At 39.6% G+C, this 18,055-nt stretch overlaps 1 protein-coding gene across 3 annotated transcripts in view; it reads left to right on the forward strand.

Annotated features, from left to right (window-relative positions):
- LOC102514903 (SET domain bifurcated histone lysine methyltransferase 2) overlaps window positions 1–18,055 on the forward strand; it is a 74,977-nt gene that overhangs the window by 54,422 nt on the left and 2,500 nt on the right. For 2 of the 3 annotated variants that reach the window (XM_032496173.1, XM_032496171.1), the window contains 8 exons: window positions 5,439–5,546; window positions 10,425–10,558; window positions 13,502–13,536; window positions 13,720–13,791; window positions 15,033–15,082; window positions 15,735–15,801; window positions 16,403–16,534; window positions 17,677–17,748. In XM_032496173.1, coding sequence (XP_032352064.1) covers window positions 5,439–5,546; window positions 10,425–10,558; window positions 13,502–13,536; window positions 13,720–13,791; window positions 15,033–15,082; window positions 15,735–15,801; window positions 16,403–16,534; window positions 17,677–17,748 — 670 coding nt within the window. The remainder of the gene's footprint in view (window positions 1–5,438; window positions 5,547–10,424; window positions 10,559–13,501; window positions 13,537–13,719; window positions 13,792–15,032; window positions 15,083–15,734; window positions 15,802–16,402; window positions 16,535–17,676; window positions 17,749–18,055) is intronic. The other variant, XM_032496172.1, reaches the window with a different exon arrangement.

The following is an 18,055-nucleotide window of genomic DNA, read 5'->3' on the forward strand; positions in this document are numbered from 1 at the left end:
CCTCCAACATGGCTGTACCATTCCATTCCCACCAGCGTGAGGGAGAGTTCGTACTGTTCATACTCTAATTTGTAATTCTATAATGACATACGATGGCGTGTGATGCTGAGCATCTTTTTCTACTATTTGCCGTTTGTATATCTTCTTGGGTGTTGTCTGTTCAGATACTTGGTCCAGTTTTTTAATTGGGTTGTTCATTTTCTTTCTTCCTTTTTTTTTTTTTGGCATCATAATAACAATTTGGGGGGGTTGTTTGTTTTCTTATGAAGGTTTAAGAACTCTTTATATCTTGGCTACCAGTCTTTTATCAGATATGTTGTACAAATAGTTTCTCGCCATCTGTGGCTTTTCTTTTCATTCTCTTTACAGTGCCTCCCTGGATCTATGGTTTGGTGTCTGTCACGATACTCTTGAGATTTTAGTTTTTTCCCCTATGGGTGTGAATTAGTCTCTCATTGTTTGCCTTGGCAGTTCCTGGATTACTTAGTGGGTTTGCACCTGGTTTGCTGCGCTTCTGTGTTTCGATTCTATGACTTGTGTTCATAGACTACGCTTTCTTTGCGATCTTGGTTTTGCTTATATATATTCATATATAAATAGTCTAATGCTTTCTTAGATGTGTTGGATTTTAATTTTATTTATGGGCTTTTCTGTCACACAGAAGCCTGTAATGTAATTAACATTCTTCATTATTTTGCGTTATGATTTGTAGGATTTTTCCCCTAAGAAATTCTTTTCTGTACTAAGGTTTTATCTCTTTTCCAAAAAGTTTTAAAATTTTGCTTTTCTTTAGTTTCTTAATCCAACTGGAATTTATTTGCATTACCATGTAAAGTAGGGATCTACTTTTATTTATTTTGCATATGATTAGCCACTTCCCCCAGCACTATTTATCGAATAATCTATCCTTTCCTCACTGATTTGTCGTGGTAATAATGATAACTATTGTTATTATTTGGTTTCCACTGTGAGTAAGGTAATGTTCTGGGAGCTTAACCTATAATAAATTATTAATCCTCACCACTAACCTGAGTGTTGGGTATTGTAATTAAACCCCAAATAAAGGTGAAACAGCTGAGGCACAAATTAAGCCACTTGCTCAGGGTCGCACAGCTGCAAGTGACTGAGCCAGGACTCTCACCTGGCTGTCTAGTTCTAGAACCCCCGGGCTTATCCATGTGCTGCTAACATTATCATCGTACGTGCACAGACCTGTTTCTGGCTCTCTCTTTTGTTCCATCGGTCACTTGTGTATCCCTGAGCTAGTACAACACTCTTAATTACTCTGATTTTAGGATAACACTTGGCTGGTTTTTTGTTTTCTTTTTTTGGCACTTTGAATTTTGGAATCAGCTTATGAGGTTCCACAAAAATTTTTGTTGTAATTTTAACTGGAATTCCCCTGAATTTATAGGTGAATTTGGGAAAAAATAGACACCCTTGTAATGTATGAGTTATTCTATCCATGAATAGGGTCTGTCTCTCCAATTATTCAGGTCGTCTTTTATGAATTTCAGAAATGTCCAACCATTTTTTTTTTTTCAATAGAGGTCTAGAACTTCGGGTTAGGCGTATTCCTGGCTTTGTTGTTTTGTTACTTTGCATAATACCTTTCTTAAATGAGCTGTTCTTGGTATATACAAAAAGTTTTTTTAATCTTATCTAACAATCTTGCCAAACTCTTATTAGTTCTAAAATCTTTAAATTCACATGGATATTTTATTTGGACAATCCTCATCTATAAATAAAAACTATTTAAATTTTTTTCCCTTAAATTTCTAGGCCTCTTAATTTCTTTTTCTTGTTTTACTGCCTTTTTCTAGAACATTTTGTTATAATGGTGATTAGAAGCATTTAAAGTTGGGAGCCTTGTCTTGTTTCTTTTATCACTGGGATGCTTCTAAGGTTTTATCATTAAATTTGTGTACACTTCAGGTTTTTAATACTTTCACTTTCTTAAAACTAGGAAGTTCCCATTTATTTCTAGTTTGCTGCAAGTTAAAGTATTGAATAATATGAAGTGCTTTTTTCCTGCATCTACTGTAATGATTTTCTGCATTCTTTCCCTCTCTTCCTCTGGCCAGGTGCAATGTTGGATGCTTTATTTTATTTTTTTATATATACAATTTGATGTTTTTCCTTTTTTAATCTCAAAAAAAGTTAGTTGCACATACAGTACAGAGAACCTTTTTTGTTGGAACTATTTGAAATAAGAGGCACGATATGTCACTTTCCTGAATACTTCAGTATGTATTTCCTACAAACAAGGACATTCTCTCACATAATCACAATGTAATCATCAAAATCAGGAATTTAACATTAATATATTACTACCACCTAATCCTTAAACCACCCAGGTTTCAGGTTCAGGTCTCCTAATAACTTTCTTTATAACAGAAGATTCTGATTTATGGGTTATATTTGGTTTTCATGTCTCAAATTTTCTCCTTGTAATCTGTTAGTAATAAGTTATGTGCTTGTTTATTTTCTGTTGTTTAACCATTCTGGGATTTGAGATTAACACTATTTGATTGTGATGTTTTATTCTAATATACTGTGAATATTAGTTTGTTACTGTTTTTAGTTAACTTTGTTGGTATAATTTACACTTAAAAGGCACCCATTTTAAGTGTACAGTCGGAGAGTATTAAGACACGTATTTACCAATGTAACCACCACCACAATCAAGATGCAGGACATTTCCATTATCCTGGAAGGTTCCTTCATGCCTCCTTGCAGTTGCTTCCTCCCCACCCCCGGCCCCTATAGATTGATCCTGTCTTTTTTGAATCTTGTATGAAAGGAATCCTAGAGTATGTATGCTTTGTATCTGGCTTCTTTTGCTCAGCACAGTATTTGGAGGTTCTTCCATGTTGTTGCTTGTATCTGTATTTTTGTTCCTTTTTATTTCTGCATAGTATTCCATTGTATGGATGTATCACAATTTGTTTATCCATTTACCTGTTGATAGACATATATATTCTAGTTTGGACAAATTAGGATAAATATTCTGTGAACATCTGAATATGAGTCTTCATTTGGACATAAACTTTTATGTGTTATATTCACTAGAATGTTCTATTGTTTTAGATTCCGCATAAATGATAACGTGCAGTATTCATCTTTCTCTGTCTTATTTTACTGGGCATAATACCCTCCAATCCCATCCATGTTGTTGCAAATGGCAAAATTCCATTTTTTTTAATGGCTGAGTAGTAGTCTATTGTGTGTGTATATATGTATATACCACATCTTCTTTATCCATTCATTTGTTGATGGACACTTAGGTTGCTTCCATATCTTGGCTATTGTAAATAGTGCTGCTGTGAACAATGGGGTGCATGTATCTTTTCAAATTCATGTTTTCATTTTGTTTGCCTGTATACCCAGGAATAGAATTGCTGGATCATAAGGTACTTCTATTTTTAGTTTTTTAAGAAACCTCCATATTATTTTCCACAGTGGCTGTACTAGTTTAAATTCCCACCATCAGTGTACAAGGGTTCCCTTTTCTCCACATCCTCACCAATATTTGTTTGTGGTCTTTTTGATGATAGCCATTTTGACAGGTGTGAGGTACTACCTCATTGTGGTTTTGATTTGCATTTCCCTAATGATTAGTGGTGTTGAGCATCTTTTCATGTGCCTTTTGGCCATCTGTATGTCTTCTTTGAAAAAAGTGTCTATTCAGGACTTCTGCCTATTTTTCAGTCAGGTTGTTTTATGATATGGAGTTGTATGAGCTTTTGTATATTTTGAATATTAACCCCTTACCCCATACCATTTGCAAAGACGATTTCTCCTATTTAGTAGGTTGTCTTTTTGTTTTGTTGATGGTTTGTCAATGCAAAAGCCTTTAAGTTTAATGAGGTCCCATTTGTTTATTTTTGCTTTTGTTTCCTTTGCCGTTAGAGATAAATCCAAAAAAAAATTGCTACAATTTATGTCAAAGAGTGTTCTGCCTGTTTTCTTCTGGGAATTTTATGGTGTCCAGTTTTAGGTTTAGGTCTTTAATCCATTTTTAGTTTATTTTGTATATAATATGAGAAGATGTTCTACTTTCATTTTTTTTTTCCATGTAGCTGTCTGGTTTTCCTAGCACTACTTATTGAAAAGACCGTCTTTTCTCCATTGTATATTCTTGCCTCATTTGTGAGTGGACACATGCTTTTATTCCTCTTGGGTGAATACCTAGAAGAGGAATGCTGGGTCATAAAGAAAGTGCATGTTTGGGGGGAGGGTATAGCTCAATGGTAGAGTTCAGGCTTAGTATGCATGAAGTCCTGGGTTCAATCCCGAGTTACCGCCATTAAATTAATTAATCAATTAATTAAATTTTTAAAAAAAGAAAGCACATGTTTAACTTTAAAGGTGATTGCATCATTTTACACTTCTACCAACAATGTGTAAGAGTTTAATTTGCTCCACACCCTCAATGACACTTGGTATTTTCAGTCTTTTTAATTCTAACCAGTCTAGTGAGTGTGTATTGGTATTTCACTGTGATTTTAATTTGCCTGAAGGTTGTTGATATTGAGCATCTCATCTTTTCATGTGCTTATTTGTCATTCATAACTCTCCTTCTACCAAGTGTCTTTAGATTTTTTTTCCCCATTTTTAATTGAATTTTGTCTTATTATTGAATGGCGAGAGTTTTTCCCATATTCTGGATGAGTATTTTGGTCAGATATATGAATTACGAATATTTTCTCCCTATCACTGGCTTGCCTTTTCATTTTCTCTGCAATGTCTTTAAAAGAGCAAAAAGTTTTAATTTTGATGAAGTCCAACTTAATAATTTTTTTCTTTATAGTTTCTGCTTTTTATAAGAAATCTTTGCCTCTACCAATGTCAACAAATTTTTCCCATGTTTTTCATGCCCTTTATTATTTGAGTATATGTGTAATGTTGATCTTTCATTTAGAGGTAGTTTGGATTCTCTTGGTTTCAAGTAACTCATAGAAGCTTGAGCCAACCTAAATATAAAAGGGGCTTTGTAATAAGGTTGCAGGGGCATTTCATGGTTCCTGAAGGCAGACACGCAAGTGGGTCCAAGAAACAGGAACTGGGACGCCTCCAGGAACCCAGGATGTTCTCTCTAGCCCTTGCTTTTGTTTTTCTCTCTTTGTAGACTGACTTGCTCTGACCATGTAGCTCAGAGCCTAGTTCACTCTCCTAGGATGGGGACTTTTAGCCATTGAGGGGTCAGGGTTATGCTGTAAAAAAAAAAAAAAAAAAAAAAACATGCCTGGGGATCAGGACCACTTCCAAAGAAAAGCAGGGTGGCCTGAGATCTGCTCACACACCCCGAAAGGTGGTCACTGTTCTACCCCTAACCCATCTTCCAGTCCTGAGTACTTTTTGGTTCCATTCTCTGACTTGTACCTTTCAGCATTACTTTGTGCGTACTCTGGGCTTTTTCTTTTCCCATTCTGCAGCTGTATTCTTCTGCACTTGTGGAATGTGAGGATCATGATTCATACAATGATGGTAGACATTTTGATGTGCTGTCAGTGAAGAAAGAAATCAACAGAGGAAGGAAGTTGGTAAGTATAAATGGTCTTATTACTCACACAAGATGAACAGACCCTCAAGGTTGCTGTCAAAAGAAAGTCTATTTGATTGATAAAGCAGGGATAAAGGTGCCTGTTGGAGAGCTGAAACAAGTAGGACTTGTACTGGAAACTGAGATTTGACGGAATATTTAGTATTTAAAATAGGCTACAACATGCTTCACTAGCAAAGTAGATGTGAGTTAGAATGCTTTGGCTGTAAGTAGAAGGAGCCCCAACTCAGTCTATCTTTAACAAAAAGGGTGCTTATTTTCTCACTTAGCCAGAGGGAAAACTGGCTTAAGGTTGGTTGATTCATTGGCTCAGTGATGTCATCAAGGGCCCACCATCCTTTCCGCCCTCCTGCCCCCTCTGCCCTCATCACCTGGTCCCCTTGTGATCATAGGGTGGCCACAGGCAGCAACCAAAGCATCAAGCTTTCTTGTTCCTGTCTAGCGATAAAGTTCATCCACAAGCATGAAATAAGAGTCCTTCTGAAAGTTTAATTAGGCCACACCCCTCTTTCTACACCTGTTGCTAGAGGCGACCATAACCATCAGGATCTACCCTCAGAGCTGGGGTGAGCGCCCCCTGGGAAGGAAGGATTCCTGAGTAGTTACCCTACTGGGTCTGTGGCCATAGACTCCCTCTGTGACCAGCCCTTCATGCTTAATCAGCAGTACAGCAAGTGTGAGCGCTGACACCCTTGCCACACACCACAATTCACAATCAGGTTTGTGATCTGGAGCAAACGTTTTTTAGTCCTTGCGAGATGTCAGCATATATGTGGGTGGTTTCCACACCACAGGATGTTCTTTGAGAGGTGTCAGCACAGGGTGTTCAGTAAGCAGGCGGCTCAGCAAGCAGGCGGCTCAGCACAGTTGGGGTTCAGGAAGCCTTCCTAGTTGGGGATGGGGGTGAAAGTGAAGATGGGGAAGGAGTAATTCTAGAGCGAGTGGTCAGGGCATGCAAAAGCATCGAAGGCGAGAAAGAAGACATGGCAAGTTCATAAAACCGTAAGCATAGAATTCTCCTTGGCATTGTCTTTACTGACCTCACTGTATTCCATTACCGTGGAAGGGAAGGATGTACCAGAATGCGTGAAGCCATCCCCTTGTTGTTAGATGATGAGTTGACTCTGGTTTTCACTTTAACTGCAGGAAACGTCTGTGCATTATCCTTCTGTGCTGGTTTGAGTGGTGCTGTCCAGCACTTTCCTCGAAGTGGGACAACTGAGTCAAAGAGAATTCCCTTTAAAATCTTTGAAATGTGCTGACAAACTACCCCAGAGAAAGACTATACCACTTTATACTTCTGTTCTTGGACATGGATGAAAGGCCACTTCTCCTAGCCCTTGACAAAACTGAGTATCACAAACCTTATTAATGTTCGCCAGTCTGGCAGGGTTTTACCTTGCATTTGCCTGATCACTGGAGAAGTTGAACATTACTTCCCCTTAGGCATCTCCCATCCTCCCAGCTCACCCAGATCCAGCAGTACTACAGTGACCCCTTTACATCGGCCGCCCCGCACCTAGCTGTGGTCCAGTGCGCAGTCACTCCCTTGCAGACCCCCATCTCCCTCCCCGGCACACACTGCTTCCTTCCTCCCCCAGCCCAACCTGTTGCGGTGTGTCTGTCTGATGTCTGCTTGTGCTGAGCAGTGCTGGCACTTGAGCAGTTGAACAACCAGGCAAAAACCCACAAATGTTTTGACTGATCTTAGATTCATGGCCATAAACCTCAAATGAACCGTCATTCTTCACCCACCACATTTACTGTTTCGTATCCTCTTCATCTCTTTAAAACCTCTCCCCAATGGCAGCTTCCCATTCCCAAGTTGATGACTATGCCTGTTTATTGGTGGTTTTTTTTTTTTTGATAAACTTTATTTTTTAGGGCAGTTTTAAGTTTACAGGAAAACTGAGGGGAAGATAACAGAGTTCCTGTGTTCCCCTCCATCTCCACACATGCACAGCTTCCCCTTTACCAGTATCCCCACTAGAGGGGACATTTGTTACAACTGCTGAACAACAAGGACACATCAGAAACACCCAGAGGCCATGGTTTACATTAATGAGTTCACTCTTGGTGTACATTTCTTTGCCTGATTCTTACCAAGAAATTGGAAGTGATTAGACAGGAACTCCTAGTACCAAACTACCGCCCCACACACCTCTGTCCCCAGACTCTCAGACCTCCCTTCTGCCAAAATCAACCCTCCATTTTGGCTTTGGAGCCATCCTCTTCCCTCCTTAAGGACTAGGCTCTTGAAATTTCCTCCACCCACTTCACATCAGTATCCCCTCTTTCTACTAGATTATTCGCTGCAACATAAAAACACAACCAACTGACGTCATCTTTAAAAAAAAAAACCCTCCTATATACATAGAAAGCTGGTCAATTACAATGTCACTTGTCTGACCTTGGTTGACCTTTCAGCAGTATCATCACACAGGCGCTCTGCCCTGCATCTTGAAGCATTTTCTTCTTTACTCCCTGGACACACTGCTAGAATGTCTCTCACCTTTCTGGCTGCTTCTTCCCAGGTTCCTTGGCTATTTTTCGTTCTCTGCTCAACCGCTACAGTTGGAAGTGCCCAGAGCTCTGTCCTGGGCTCCTTCCTCCATTGAAACATCCTAGTGACCTCATCCAATTCCCATGGCTTCAGTAGTGTTCTTACGCCAGGGACTCTGTATCCCCAGCCCCAGAGACCAGCCTGACGTATCTACATGGATATCTGATAGCATCTCATAGTAAACAGGCTGGAAAAGAACACAGTTCCATCCCCTACACACACAATCATGGGCCATCCAGTCCTGTTCACCACTCTCCTCAGACAGCACATGATTTACGCACCATCACCTCCTCCCCAGCCCCAGCCCATCGTGACAGCAGCACCGCCCCACAGGCCTTGCATCCTCCCCTTCTCTCTCACTGTCACTCAACCACCATGGTGAAGTCACTGACAACACTCTCGCAGACAGTTGCTGAACACTACTGACGCTTGCCCTGCTTTCTCCTGCCCATCCCTCCCCAGCCAGAACAGTGTCTTTAAAATATGAGTCGGTTTATGCTCCCCATGCATGAATATAAAACCCCAGCTAATCACTCTGGCTTGTGAGCCCTGCATGACCCTGCCCTCCCCTACCTCTTGCCTCCTCTCTGCTCCAGCAGCTCTAGCCTGTCCCTCCTGTCCCTCCTGGAAGCTTGCCAGTGGGAAAGCTTCCTGCCTCAAGAACATTAGACCTCCTGCTTATAATGACCTCCCCCCTGCTTTTATGCAGACGAGGAGCTCTTATTAAAATCTAAGCTTCTAGATTGCCTCCTCAGGGAGGCCTCCTGTATCACTGACCATCCCATCTGAAGTAGGAACCAGTGACACTGTCCCTGTGCCTTATCTCAGTCCTCTATGAAGCATGTCACTATATTTTAAAGTTTGCTTTCTGTGCTCGTTGTCTGTCGTCTCCACTAGAATGCTGCCTTCACGCAGCAGGTACCAGACCCACCGCTGGCTCCCCGTCCTAGGGCAGTGCCCGCCGCTTCACAGCTACTTGGTCGTCTTTCTGTGAGTCAGCGTTTCTGAGCCATTTGCATTTCTTCTGTGATTTGCCTCTCCCTATTTTTCTTTGAGTTATCAACCCTTTATCAACTATGCAGCAAACAGTCTTTTCCTTTTAATTTTTTTAGGGTATCTATCACCTTAAAAATGGAGCTTAAATTTTTTACATAGTCAGTTCTCTTGGTCTTTCTCTTTGAAGCTTCTGAGTTTCCCACCTTGCTTAGAAAGCCTTCCTCACCTCAATACCATGCTTTTTTTTCTTTCTCCTTTATTTTCTAATTTTTATAGTTTTAAAATTTATTTTTACATAGTTAGAGCTTTAATCCACAAGGAATTTATTTGAGTATATATTGTGAGGTAGGGATCTAACTTTATTTTTTTTTCTACACATATATTCAGATGGCCCCCCAACATTAAATGATGATTCTTCGTGCTCTGATTTGAAATTCTACCTTTGGCACAGTCTAATTTCTCACAAGTATTTGAATTTTCTTTAATGTACATCGTTGCTTGTGCTGACCTCGGGATGCCATGCAAGCTGTCACTTCCTGTTTTGCAAGGTGGTTTCATTGTGCTTCCACTTCATCCAGGCAGAGCATGATGGAACCCAGCCTTGGTCATGGCTCAGATTCCCCAGAGTTAAATTTCTGTGGCCACCTACTGTCCTCCTCCCCATCCCCACCCCACCTTCATATCAGACCAGTAGGCTGACACATCAAAGCAAGGGATCTAATGAATTGAACTAAGGAAAAAACATTACTCAGGGGATTTTTGGTTTGGTTTTTTTGTTTGTTTTTTACATTTGTGGCCTTTCTACATCGCTTCCAAAGAGGTTTCACTTACTTTCTCTGACATTGTCCTCAGCAGTGCCTCTGGGATTGTTATCCCCAGGGAGGAATCCAGGTCCAGGAGAGGGGAAGGGACTGGCTCGAGATCACACAGTTGTCAGTGGCACTGCCAGGCACTGCCCTGGGCCACAGGCTCAGTGTCCCCAACAGCATCTCTTGCCTAAAGCTGGACAGTTTTGCCAACCCTGCTTTTTAGGAATCTCTTTTAAAGAGAAGGGGATTTTTACGTGTGTGAAACACAAAGGGTTTTCTGCTTTTAATCAGATCATTATAAAACGTTACAATTAGCTGAGGTTTTGCTGAAATTTCAAAATGAGGAGCCAAATGTCAGGACGCAGTGTTTGTAGCTGAGGACATTAGGGCTGCCGACTTAAAAATAACATTTAATGACATCTCCAACTTTAAATTTTAACAAAGGTTCGAAAAAACAGGTGCTTACTCAGTAAAATCTATTCTTCTGTAGAAATGCACATTTTGTGGTGAAAGAGGAGCCACCGTGGGATGCGATTTAAGATCCTGTGCCAAGAATTACCACTTTTTCTGTGCCAAGAGTGACCGCGCAGCTCTACAAACTGATGAATCTCAAGGAATTTATAAGTATATAATAAAACAGTTTTAAGCCACGCATGGGGGATTGGAATAAGGAATGGTTAGATTAAGACAAGGAGGTATTTTTAAGCTGTTTTTATGTAAATGGTTACCAAGTAAGAACATGGTTTGGGGGATGCCCAGTTGGGAACCCGACTTCACAACGCCTTCCCCAAGTGTCCTAGGAAGGAAAGAAGCGGGGTTGGTTGGTTTGGGGTTTTACTCTCCCCGAATCCTTTCTTGCCTGGTGTAAAGCCCTGGTTATCACAGTGGCACAAGTGACTTAATAAGTGGCCACGAGACTGGGAACCAGTTCACACTTGCTCTTTTTTTGCAAAGAAAGGAGCCTGAGATGTTAGTCACAGGTCTGTGCTTTATCCATCTTGTCTCCAAATATATGTATTTTCCCACCATCGTCACCACCCTCTTAACTATAAATAGCTTCTAAAAATGATTTTTTAAAAAACTAGCAAATAGTTATATCAGTCATTCAGTCCTTGAAGAAACCTTGTTTGTGTTGCCTTTGACTTTGAAATCTTGATCCTTGTCTTTCAGTCATTCTCTAATGTTAATTTTGACCCAGTACAGCATATGTCAAGCCCAATACAATAGAAGTATATGTTTTATCCAGGAAGAAACTTGATCTTCCTTCTGATGAAAGATGTCAGTTCAGTTAAGTTATTATATAATTTAGTCAGAAGAAATCATAAGCCAGCTGTTAACTAAATTGATTGAGGTCATGTTCAACTAACTTTTTTTTTGTATGTAGATGCAGTCCGAGATATACAGTCAAAAGAAAAAAACAGTCTTAAAAACAGTTTTGATCTTTGTAAAGTTGTAAGATGGAATAAAGCAGAGAAGGATGATTAACATTGACAGGCCAGGCAGACGCCTCTTTCTTCTTTGGGGCATGTGAATAGATTCTGATTGAACTAAACATTTTAAATTTCAGTAAAATATTTTAAATCATAGCTTCAGAATAATAGTAGTAGTTTTATGAGAGGATTATTTTTTAATATGATTCATGTAAGATCTGTTATACTCCTAAATGATATTTTACAAATCCATATGGAGGGTAGATTTTTTTTTTTCCCCTGTGGGCACATATCCCCAATTTGACCTGTGTTCCAGCATTATTTTATTTTATTACTTTAATAACCACCTACTTTATGCCAGGAATACTTCAGAGTACTTTACAAATGTTGATCTATTTAATACTCGTAATAGCCCAGTAAGGTAGATACTATTATTCCCACTTTACAGATGAGGAAACTGAGGCCCTGAGATTCTTAGTAATTTGTACCCAGGCCACATATTTGGTTAAGTGGCAGAGATGGGCTTCAGGGTTCGCGTCTTTGCTCTTCACCGTATCCTCTTTAAGCTTAGGGGCCATATATTCTAAAATACGGGCAAGGCTAACATTAAAAGAAGTTTGTTAAATAACTTAAAATCTGATTTTATAACTTCTATAGGTATTTTCTTGCTTGAGACTAGAAAGAAAATGCGTAAATATGTTAATTTTATATTCGATTTGCTGAGTAACTCATAGCTTGTAACATTCTATTTCACTTTTATTATTTACCTTTCCAAAGAGCTTGTTTTATTTTGACTTCTCCAAAGACCTAGAATACTAGAAAGACTATTATTAGCAGAGCTACAAGATCAAACAAAAAGGAATCGAGTTCCTGTTATACCTTAAAGTTTGAAAAAATACTGATCATACAGTAGCAGGACCAATGAATAGAGACTCAATGAAGTAATCATTTTTGTTATTATTTTGTCAAGTATCAGGTGAACTTTTATTCGTTTTTAAATTGAATTTAAACATTCTGAGTGCCTGTCATGCACAAGGCCCCTTGCTAGGTGCCGTGAGAATATAAAGAGTAACAAGACATAGACTAAAACTCATCACCCCATGGGAGGACCAGAGAGGTCAAAACTAGCAGAAGCACATGGCAGGATGGGGCAGGAGGGGACTGACGTGAAACTGGCTTGGCCTTGAGTTGATAATTGTTGAAAATGGATGATGAGTGGGGGCATGGGAGTTCATCATATCTCCTCCACCTTCACATATGTTTGAAATTTCCCATAATAAAAAAAAAAATTAAGTACCTTGCAAACAAAAAAGCTCAGAGATAGCAGAATCCAAAGGGTGAGGAGATTAATACTGATTGGGGGAGCAGCGGGGTTTGCTGGGAAGTCTGCATGGACGAGGCGGGAAGTGGTATCAGACGGGAAGAAGACACACATTCCCCTAGGCGAGGGGACCCTGCATCCTGGGGTCAACCCCGTAAGGAAAGGAAGGGAGACACGGCTGGGGGCTGAGGAGGAAGAAAGAAAGGCTGGAAAGACAGCAGGGCCTGAGTAGCTCCTCGCCACGTTCACTCACAGCACTCCTTTGCTGAAGCCTGCTCTACCTCCTTCTCTTCCAGGGCACTCATCAGTGCTAGGACCATGCGGCTCAAATCTAAGACCTGGGGGAGATGCCTGTTGAGTTAGAAAACTACATTCACCACCATCCCCCCCCCCAAATTAACGCATATAATTTTGTGCTACTTATTGTTGAAAGTCAGCAGAACTTTCTGTAGTCAGATGAAAATTTGTGTCTTAGATGTCGAATCTCTAGGTACCTTTACACAGTAAAATCCCAGTGACCACTATATATGAACAAATATTGTTCAAAATATTTAGGGAGCACTCACCCCTTAAGAGAGCACGCCGACCTGTCTGAGGCTCGAGCGCACAGGGGACGCAGGTACAGGCTCCATCTCCACTTGATGTGGGCCAGTAACTTACACAGGCTTGACGAGCAGGTTGGTTTTTTGTTTTTTTTTAACAAATATTTAGGGTTAAGTTGTCATGAAAAATAGGTTAGTTCCTTTTTAAAATCACAATAGGCATTTGGAAAGTGTAAATAAAAATATTTGATTCTTTGCAATTTCATGTTTTCAGAGTGTTTTGCCAACAACATGCTGACACTCAAAATGGTAAGTCTCTAAAATTTAGTATTGTGGGTTTACATTTAGGTAAGACATGGAATCGTCTGATTTACTAGCCTCACTCAGTTAAAATACAAATTTTTGAGTTAAAATTGTCTATACTTTTAAAATTTAGTTGTCAGTCTCTGTGCGGTGTGCACTGTTAGGGACTAACTCTTCTTTGTGAACTAGACCTACTCTCAGTGAAGCCTTTGTCTGGCATCTTCCATCCTCACTGCAGTCAGAGGACCAAACCAAGACACGGTAAAAAGCGTTTTAACTTTTACGATACTTGTCTTCTAAAAAGTGTATCAGAATTTTTGGTAGATAAAACTGATAAAGTGTTGCATGTTCCCTGAAAGTGATTTTCCTAAGAGTGCATGGTTAGCATTTCCATTCTAACTAAGGGAATTGAGGAATTGGGTCCTGGCTGCCTGGAGTTAAGCGGCCTCCGTGAACTGCCGGGACAGCAGTCTTGCAGCACTGGATCCAGGACGCTGTCTGTGGACGGGAGTCGGACCGCAGGAAAAGGCTTAGTTCCCTGCCATGCCAGCCCTCCCTCTTCAGCCATTACCCATTGTCCTTTTATCAGAAATACTATAAAAATACTGCTGTCAATCTTTACTGACAGGGAAAGATGACAACAACGTGTCTGTTTTAAAAAGCAGATTATAACACTGTAATGAATCCTCTTCCCAGAGGAAACATCAGTTTCTTTTGAATTCTGTGTATACAAACATACCTACGACTATACTTTGCTTATATCTTAGAGGTTCTTCCCTATCAGTGGATATAAATGGATTTTACCTCATTTTTAAAAGCCTGCATAGTATTCCAGTGTTTATTATTCAGTTGTATAGCTGAACCACAATTGAACCAGTCTCCGCGTGACGGACATATAAGTTATTTCCAGCTTCTTCTATCATATTTAATACTGTAGTTAACATTTCTCCACTCATCTTTATGCCTTTATGCAACTGTACTGTTATGAAGACTTTCTGTGAGTAGATTGCTGGGTCAAAAAGTATACAGTGGCACTTCTGATGACTGTTGGCTAATTATCTTCCAAAAAGCCCGCACGAGCAGTACACAGTTACCCAAATCTTTGCAAACACTGTATATTAAACATCATCTTTGTCAGTCTGATCAGTGAAAAATTGTAGTTTGCATATCTTTACTTCTGGGTGAAATTGCGTGTATTCCCCTATCTTTTGATCAATTATATTTGTTTTCCTGTGACTTTGTTTTTATATTTAATGAACCCTCTCCGCAGAGTTCCCCACTTGCCCATTTTTCTACCTAGTTGCCTTCATATTAATTTGTATCTTTTTATATTTTAAAGGTTGGCCTTTTATCATGTCTTGCAAACATTTAGTCTAAGTTTGACATATCGTTTGACTTTGTAGTAACTTTTGGCATCCAAGAGTTGTATGTAGTCAAGCATCAGTCTTTTCCTTTATGGATTCCAGTGTCTACATAACTTGTGCTTTCCGCTCACTTTTCAGGAGTGAAAAGAAGAGGGAAAAAACGTGCCTCAACAGGCAATCACATACAGGTAATCTGACTTAATTTTACTATAGCTTTAAGTTTCTTTGTACAACGTCTTTTTTTTTTTTTTAACCATTCTGAATTTCAGGTGACATGAGGATAAAGGGTGACTGCTGATAAGATGAATGTTAAAGAGAAGCGGGATGTGTCTTGGGTATCCAAGCACATACCCTGCAGGAGGTGGCTGTCCCGTGGCTCCTGTAGTGCACCCCCTGCTACCGGACCAGTGAGAGGGCGTGAGCCCACTAGGTGCTTATGGTCTTGAAATGGGCAGACGTGCAGTGGAGCATCCTTACCTAGCCAAGTATTTCCCAGCTGCAGGATCCACGTTTCACCTAATTTGCAAATTCATAATCTTCTGGATTCCTATTATGTGTAAAGCATATGAAGACATTTTGGGGCTCTGAAACAGTTTTTTTACACATCAGCTTATATAAGCTAAATTAATACAAGCCAGCAACTTTTGCCTCTCACACTTTATAAAAGAGGTGCTTGTTACAACTCTTCATGCTTTGTTACACAAAACAAAAATATATTTGATGTTTATACCTATAGATGGAACATGATTTTTACCGCAGTTTGGTTTTCATTTTAGGCAACATTAAATGTCAACAGTAAAAAGTCAGTGTAAAGTAATGTTGATTTTTCTTTCCTCCTAGCCACTTGAAAGAATGACGTTGAATAGATTCGTAAAACAAATGAAAGAGAAGGATGGCAGACCCACAGGTTTGCTTTAAATTTTGTCTGTAACATATACGATCTGTACATACTTAGGGAAATGCTGACCCATGAAGTTCAAAGTTGGTGTCCCACTTTATTCTTCTAGGCTTGTAGTAATTATGTAAGAGTAGAAATCCTTTATCATAACTATCATCACTCTGTACATTTCTTGATATAGAAGCTAGGGTTGCCTGAGCTCAGAATCCAATGACATGCCACCCCTCACAGTGTGACACCCCTCCCCTAAGAAGCTAAAGCCAGTATTTGTAGTTTTCTGTTAAGGAAACAGACACTCCGTAATGACCAACAGTAAACTGTGATGGAAAAAACTTGAGGGAGGCTGTTATCACAAAGATTTGAAGCTAAATTTTAGAAAATCCTCTTTATTCATATAATTATTCTAAGAGAAGTTTTTATTTTCACTTTTTATAACATTTCATTGTTTTAGCTAGAAAAATTTGAGGTATGATGAAATCACAATAGAAAAGATAAAGGTGCTGTATGTACTATCTTAACTAATAATGCTCACCCATTAGGTAGAGTCTGAAGGAGTGATAAGTGATGAGGGACAGGCCATTTCCCTCTAAAATGGTTTTCTTGTTCTTAGATGCAATTGTGAAAGCCACTTTTCTTAAGAAATGTAAAGAAGCAGGGCTTCTTAATACTTTATTTGAAGAAATATTAGACAAACTTCATTCGATTCAGGGAAGACTCATGGATGAGACCACTTCAGAATCAGGTACCGAAATAACAAAATTTGTACAGAGACTTCTCACAAACCTACATGCGAAATAATCCGCCCCCCACGACCCCCCAAAATAGTGCACATTTTTTCTGCCCTATTTCTTTTTTCTTTTATCTCATTCTTTAATACAATTCATTGTTCCTTGATCTCGTCTTTTATAAATCAACAAGAATTTAGTAAAAGAAAAAAAAATTGATGCCCTGAAAATCTGATGTATTTTTCAGAGGTTCATAACTGAGTGACCAGCAAGAGAATGGGCGTGTTCAGAACCAGAGCCAGTCACACACCCCCGCCCGCACCAAGCACACTTGCTGCTAAGATCTGAGAATGGCATCATGTTGCAGTTTTGATTTGACTTAAATTCTCTTCCTTAAAAAGCAAATGACCTTTTTTCTATTGTGAAGTGTAGAACAAAGAAATAATTTTTAATGCTCTGGCTGATGTTAGTTAAATGTGGCCTTTCACAGAACGCTCTCTGGGAAGCGCAAGCTCCATTTGTACACGCAGGTATAGAGCCGCTCAGCCTTCTTAGAACCTGTGTTACAAGCTTAAAAACTGTATTATAAATATAGTTGCCACTTAAATAACTCCGGCTTGTATTGTACAGGTCTACTTACACCCAGATTTTTTTTCAATAAATACTACAGTGCAACACAATCTGTAGATGCGGAACCACGTACGTTGGGGGCCAACTCAAGTTATGCTTGGATTTTCACCTGCATGGGGGTCAGCAACCCTGACCCCCATTGTTGTTCAAGGGTCAACTGTATAGCTATCTTAAAGGGAGAAGCTTGGCAGTCTGTATTTTAGGCAACAGTAGAAAATATTATAGAAAGGGCTTTTTTTTTTTTTTATAAGGACAAAACCAAAAAGTGAAGTTAAAAGTAGGCATTTCTCAAAGCTCACTGATGACATTTTTTATTCTTGTCTCTAGACCAGGCACATCTGGAACTTGAGCCTGCCCCTCAGAACCACCTGGGGGGCTTGTCAGAACAGATAACTAGGCCCCGCCCCTGCTGCAGTCTGCAGGGGCGCCTGCTCTGGGGCTTGTCCTTATTTGGATGATTTTGTGAGGTGCGTCTGCCTGTATAAATGATTTAAATTAAAACTGAAAATGTTTGTTTTTCTCCCTCCAGACTATGAAGAAATTGGGACTTCACTTTTTGACTGTAGATTGTTTGAAGACACATTAGTAAATCTTCAAGCAGGTATGTGAGTTATAACCAAGCAGCAGAGTTTATAAATATCGTATATATTAAAATACAATGAAATAATACAATACTGTTCAGGTGATAAAAATCCTTCATTCGTATCTGAGAAGAATGTTCATTATTCATTAAATGAGAAAGCCCCATTACAACACAGTGTGAGCCAGCCCTCACGCACAAGAAAAAAATACACACAGAGACGCGCGTGCACACAGAACCACCAGTCACATGGAAACTGTCATCTGTGGGTGGCTGGACTGTAGTGGTTTCTTTTGTCTTAGTGCCGCATTGTACTTTCCACATTCTC

The sequence above is a fragment of the Camelus ferus genome, chromosome 14, assembly GCF_009834535.1.
Source record: "Camelus ferus isolate YT-003-E chromosome 14, BCGSAC_Cfer_1.0, whole genome shotgun sequence".
Classification (NCBI taxonomy): domain Eukaryota; kingdom Metazoa; phylum Chordata; class Mammalia; order Artiodactyla; family Camelidae; genus Camelus; species Camelus ferus.